This window comes from Mycetomoellerius zeteki, unplaced genomic scaffold (genome assembly GCF_001594055.1).
Source record: "Mycetomoellerius zeteki isolate Tzet28-1 unplaced genomic scaffold, Tzet1.0 scaffold323, whole genome shotgun sequence".
In the NCBI taxonomy this organism is placed as follows: Eukaryota; Metazoa; Arthropoda; class Insecta; order Hymenoptera; family Formicidae; genus Mycetomoellerius; species Mycetomoellerius zeteki.
In genome coordinates, this window is record NW_017257309.1 from 463,118 (window position 1) to 470,110 (window position 6,993).

A 6,993-nucleotide genomic window follows, 5' to 3' on the forward strand; every position below is an offset into this window, starting at 1 on the left:
GTTTCGATCCGTTTTTTTGAGACACCCTGTATATATATACACACGTGGGCGGTTTGATAAGTCCGTGCAAAGTCTCTAATATGGCACCACCAGAGTATCGAGATTATTTTTAGTATCCAGCAACTCTTGAAAGATCACATACCAAATTTCAGTGAGATAGATCCACTACTCTGTGTTTGGCATTCATTTGAATCGATCAAGAACCGTGATTTGCGAACAATGAATCAGAAAGAATTTCGTGTAGTGTGACCGCAAAATTGTTCGATTTACACTATGAAGTCCAAATTTGGAGAAGGAGGGATGCGAAAGGACTTTGTAGCGTAAATCGAACAATTTTGTGATCACACTACACGAAATTCTTTCTAATTCATTGTTCGCAAATCACAATATTTGATCGGTTCAAATGAATGCCAAACACAGAGTAGTGGATCTCACAGAAATTTGGTGTGTGATCTTCCAAGAGTTGCCGGATACTAAAAATAATCTCGATATGTACTGGTGGTGCCATATTTTAGACTTTGCACGGACTTATCAAACCGCCCACGTATATACATATATAAGATCAAAACAAGATTTTTTAAAAAATATTGATTTATCTTTCAGCTCCAATCGATATACAAAGCATTCTAAATGGTGCGGCAAAGTTCTGTCGTCATTGTGATGTTGTGATCCTTAACAGTTTAATTCGAAAAAGAGTATCGGATCTACCATTTTTAAGCAAAGAAGAAGCTGAACCGGGCGATGAACTTTGCTTCTGTTCAGCGGCTTGCTATATGCAATTTGCACTCATGCATCGAACACCTTCTAATACTCAAGATAAGGTCTATACAAGAAATATTCTCTAAATTATAAAAATAAATGAAAAAGTATTTTAATTTGGAAGATTTTATTCTATAATAAATCATATCGTAATTAAATCGCAAATTAATTATATTAAATATACCAATAATATAATATTATTAACGCACTTATGATATTTAATTATTTTACAAATTAGTTACTTATAATTTTATAATTAATTTATAGCATATATATAAAATTTGTAAATTAATTATATTAAATATATCAATAGCATCATATATTATTAACGCACTTAAGATATTTATTAATGATTTTTGATAGTTAGAAAAATATTTTTCATATAAAAAAGAATATACACGATATATATTTTGTCTGCTACACACACACACACACACACACACACACACACACACACACACACACACACACACACACACACACACACACACACACACACACACACACACACGTGTATGTATATATATATATATATTTAATTCTATTATTTTGTAGGCTGCAACAATAGTAGATCATCTATGTCATAAAACAGAAGCAAAAATGGTAGAAGATGATTTGAAAAGTCTGAAAAAATTTCCCATTAAACAGCAACAGCAGCAGATGGAGAAATTTGAAAATATGGATATTACTAATGAATCAACAACAGAGATTAAAGTGAAAATTGAGAAATTGGATAGTGTCGACAGTGCGGACAATGATGAAAAGCGGTCAAAAAAACATTCAATTAGTGAAGAAATCGGTGATTCTATGGAGCCCCAACCACCTGCGAAAATCTGGAAAGGTTTGAGATATAAAACATGGTCGATGGGAGCCATGCAACCTGCAACTAAATTTAAGAAACCCACTGATAGAGAAATTACCGAGGTAAATGATTAATTTAATTACTTAATAATTATTTTGCACAGTTTATATGAATAATTTGATTTTACACACACACACACACACACACACACACACACACACACACACACACACACAAAATTTATTACTTGGAAATTTATCAAAACATGTTTTTATGTTATGTTATGTATGAATTTATATATAAATATTGATTTCTCTAATATTTAATAAAACAAAATTTTAATGTAAAATTGTACGTCGAAGATGTGATAAATTGAATTTTCTTCCAGATGCTGTTTCGTATGGGAATTGCAGTAGCTCCCGCAAAAGCCGAAGACACCCGTCGATGCGTATTTTGCAAGAGTCAAGGCGATGCAACAGCCGATGGGCCAGCTCGATTACTCAATTTTGACGTGGATAAATGGGTACATCTCAATTGTGCATTATGGTCTAACGTAGTGTATGAGGCACAGAGTGGCGCACTTATGAGATTGGATGAGGTCCTGCAGAACAATCTTGTACAGATTTGCATCATTTGTGAAAAATCTGCTGGCACTGTCAAGTGCTACAAGCCAAGGTGCACTAATTGGTATCATCTGATATGTGCCATTAAAGACGGTTGCGGTTTTTATAAAGATAAGGTAATCAAATTATTTGTAGATTAATATTATGTTATCGAATTATTCCGCTCAGATGTATAATAAAAAAAATTCAAACATACAAAGTATTTTAGTTCTAATAACAGAAGGTGGACGCCTGTGTAAAGAACAGCTTTGAAATTTATAAAACCAACAATTTTGGGCGCATAATATATTACAGAAGGTTTTTTACTTCTCCTGCATTGCCGGAGAAGTTTTAGTATTAAATATCTAAGGCTCAGTTGCACCAACGTTACTTTGACTTTAAACGAGACTTAAAACTTTCTATCTCGTTTTAAAGCCGAAAAAAGACGGACAATAAGAGTTTTAAGTCTCGCTTAAAATTAAAATAACATTGGTACAACCGGGCCTAAGCGGAACATCTTGTACATTAATGATAAGATAAAAATAAGAACTTAAAAGAGTATTCTCAGTATATAATCAAGTTCTGGATTTTTTAATTTTCATAAATTTTTTCTAAATTTTTTATTCTTTCTGATTTTTTTTCTTTTTCTTATGCAATTTTAAATATAATCAAAATTTTCTTCCAGACTATGGCTTGTCCTCAACACCTTATAAAAGATAAAGATAAAGAACTAACTACCCTTTCTGTTTACCGTCGCGTCTATGTCCAACGTGATGAAAATCGTCAAGTCGCTGCGGTGATGCATCATTCTGACAATAAACATTTACTTCGTGTGGGTTCCCTTATCTTTCTTAGCGTCGGTCAACTACTTCCTCATCAATTGCAAAACTTCCATACGCCCAACTATATTTATCCAGTGGGCTACAAAATCGTGCGTTTCTACTGGAGTATGCGAAGACCTAACAAACGTTGCCGCTATGTTTGCTCGATCCACGATGTCTCTGGTCGTCCGGAATTTCGTGTCTTAGTCCAAGAACCTCTTCAAGAGGATGTTGAACTGAGAGACGCTACTCCGCGAGCAGTTTGGAGCCGAATCTTGGAACCATTGGCAGAATTGAGGAGAAATACAAATTCTGTACAATTATTCCCGAGATACGTTTCGGGAGAAGATCTGTTTGGTTTGACAGAGCCAGCGGTAGTGCGAGTACTGGAAAGCTTGCCTGGAATTGAGACTTTAACTGATTACAGGTAGGAATCAAATATTATTTTAGAATTAATTTAGTGTGTGCGTGCGTGCGTGCGTGCGTGCGTGCGTGCATGATATCAACAATTACTTCCGTATGGTACGTTTCAATTTTTACTTTTGTTACTAGCTTTTGCAGAACATTAAGTTTCTTAGAAAGCAATAATAACGAAACATTTCTTTGCTTTCAGATTTAAATATGGTCGTAACCCGCTATTGGAGTTGCCTTTAGCCATCAATCCAACAGGAAGTGCACGTACGGAGGCACGTTTACGCAACCAGCTACCGTGGAAACGACCGCACACGCAACGCACAGGGGGCTTTGCTTCACGTGGAATGCCATTTGGCTTGCCAACCTGTGGTGCTGCCGCAACAATGGGAGGTGGGGTCTCTTCAACATTAGTTGCAGCGGCTGCTGCTGCCGGCGAGGCCGCCTCCTGTCCATACTCGAAACAATTCGTACACTCCAAGAGCTCACAATATAAGAAGATGAAACAAGAATGGCGTAATAATGTTTATTTAGCAAGATCAAAGATTCAAGGTCTAGGACTATACGCAGCGAGGGATCTGGAGAAACATACGATGGTGATTGAGTACATTGGAGAAATCATTAGGTCAGAGTTAGCGGAAACAAGGGAGAAACAATATGAAGCTAGAGTAAGTATAGAAGCTCCTTCGATTGTATATTCTATTAATTAATTACCTTTACTATATTATAAACTAATTATTCTTTTACACACACATACACACACATATTAGAATATATTCATATATTTATTTGTTTATTGCAGAATCGTGGTATATATATGTTCCGATTGGATGAAGAACGAGTAATAGATGCGACTTTATGTGGTGGTCTCGCTCGCTATATCAATCATTCCTGCAACCCGAACTGTGTCGCCGAGATCGTTGAAGTTGAGCGCGATTTCAGAATTATCATTTTTGCCAAGCGCCGAATTTCACGTGGCGAAGAGGTAATTATACGTTTCTTCATATAAGAAAAATAATCTAAGCATTTTGTTTATTTTAATATTATTGCCTCCTTAAAAATTATATTTAAAAATTCTAAGTTCCCATGCATGAATCCTTTTTATCTTAAATATCGTATTTATTTTTTTCATGTTACATTATATTTATTTCCTTTTGCAGCTGGCATATGACTATAAATTCGACATCGAAGACGACCAGCACAAGATTGCATGCGCTTGCGGTGCACCCAATTGTCGTAAGTGGATGAATTAAACAAACTAAGATGACGATACAGAGAAGAAACAGGAAATGAGAAAATAAAGAAGAAAACTCAATTTCTCCATCCTGCCTATTGTTATCATTGTTGCTTTGTTATATAAGGTAGGAAGTTGTATAGAGATAATTTCCTGCGGGGGGGGAAACGATAAGATATATATATGTATATATATATTTTATATATATGTATATATATATAGTAAAAACATTCTATTAAATATATAAATACAAAGTTTATATTATATATCTATTTGTATTATATAGATATATATAATATATACCTATATAAGTATATATTATATATATCTGTTTATGTATATTATATATGTTAAACATATAGATATATATATATATATATATATACTACATAGATATAAGACAAGCACTAGGCCATTGTAATTTGTAAAGTGCCATTGCGCAATATTAATTAACCCCGGATTTACTTCTCTATTATAATAATATTTAACAATCCATTAAAATATGATTTAATAGTAGTAGATTATCAAACAACGTAATGAAATTATATAATATTTCTCTCAATTTTTTAAGAGGAAATTCTATATTTTTTTGCAATTATATTATGTAATTAAGAATTATAATGTTTAGATTTAAGTTCAAACAAAAAAAAAACTGCTAGAGAACAAATTATATGTGTAAGTATATTATCTACATAAAGAAAGATTTTAACTTACAAAGAGAGAGGAATATATATTATACATATTACATTAAAAAATATTCATTTTGTTTTTATAAATTAATTAAATAATATTGTAATATATTTTTGGCTTTTTTACTTGGCAAATCGATTGAAAGAATTAATTTTTTTTTTCATGATAATTTGCGCGCGAGAGAGAGAGATAGAGAGAAAGCGAGCGTTAAGATAAATTTTCTTTAGTTTGTAGGAGTGATCCAGGGTTACAAACTAAGGGATAAATAAATCGAAGAAGTTGTGGTGCTAATCAGAGTCGCCATCACATTCCTCCAAAGTGTTGTATAATATTATAGTTATCATAAGAGAAAATATCGAATGCTTGTATATTGTATACGAAATGAGAAAAAAATATTGAAAGATAGGAAAAAGGGAAAATGGGTTGTATGTGACAGAAGATAAAGAGAATTTCAATCTTTGTGCTTTTGGTCTGATGATGATTTATTTTAATATAAAACATTTATATAATAATTATTATTATTATCATCATCATCATCATCATGTATAATTATAATGATATAGACACACGCATATCGTGTGCACCGCACTGTTTCTGTATATAATATATATATATATATACATATATGTATTTCTATAGATGTATAATAAAATGTAATTAAATTTATTTACAACTGACAGTTTCCAAATTGGTTTCAAACAAGTAGATATTTCTCTCCTTCGCTTGTTATTATGTAGTATAATATAATATAAAGATTGTTGTCTAAGGCACAGGAAGGAATGGTATACACTAGAAATATGCTTGTATAGAAATGCAAAAGAAACAATTTATTTGTTACAACGTGTTCAACGTGAGCGCTACAGTTACAGAAAAGAGTAGTTATATAGAGAGGGTTTCACTTTAGAGAAAAAAAAAACTTACATTAGTGCTATCTAGATTGTTCAATGAGTAGCGTCGATTACAGACTTCAGAGATAGATACATATAACGAATTGAGAGGGATTTTAAAAAGAAAAAAGGTTAAAAAAAAGTAAAAATTGCTCTCTATCAACACTCCTCCTCAATTTGTACTTTAGTTAAAAAACGATTCAAAGATAAATGCAAGCTCAAATATTTATCATTTCTAACTTTGTACGTAGTTTATCAAATTGTTCACAAGGCAAAGCTTTAGTTAGTACGTCAACTATCTGATTTTTTTTGTGCTGACAAACCATACTGAACACCAAAAAACAGCGCTTATAAGCGTGAGCGCTTACAGCTTGTGAGCGTGTAAACCAAACGCAGCCCCAATGTAGTCATTGGTGGCGTTCAGCAGACTCAACTGTTGTGTAGCGAATCCGTGAACGCTAGCTGCTATTGGTGTATTCTTCTAGATTATCCAATAGCAGCGAGAGTTCACTGATCCGTTCCGCAACAGTTGAGTCTACTGAACGCAACCATTAAGCGCTCAGTGAGCTCTTTCATTTGATTGGTTTATATTTTAGTATGTAACGGAATATACTAGTCAGATGACAGAGCTCATTCAGCGCTAATTGAGCGATTGTCGTTCTAAATGCACCCATTGAATGCACCTAATGACGTTACTGCTTGCTTATTTATGATAAGTTATTGCATAATAACACAGGTTTATAATCTCATTTTCAATGGGCTCATTCAGCGGACTCAACAGTTGAGT

General features: G+C 33.1%; 1 protein-coding gene across 1 annotated transcript in view; it reads left to right on the forward strand.

Annotated features, from left to right (window-relative positions):
* Positions 1–5,902, forward strand: part of LOC108725054 (histone-lysine N-methyltransferase 2C) — a 46,065-nt gene extending 40,163 nt beyond the window's left edge. The window contains 8 exon segments of the mRNA XM_018451827.1: positions 604–821; positions 1,315–1,683; positions 1,950–2,300; positions 2,849–3,411; positions 3,598–4,063; positions 4,198–4,380; positions 4,556–4,756; positions 5,547–5,902. Of these exon segments, the coding sequence (XP_018307329.1) occupies positions 604–821; positions 1,315–1,683; positions 1,950–2,300; positions 2,849–3,411; positions 3,598–4,063; positions 4,198–4,380; positions 4,556–4,648 (2,243 nt within the window). The 3' untranslated portion in view covers positions 4,649–4,756; positions 5,547–5,902.
* Positions 5,903–6,993: the final 1,091 nt, after the last annotated feature.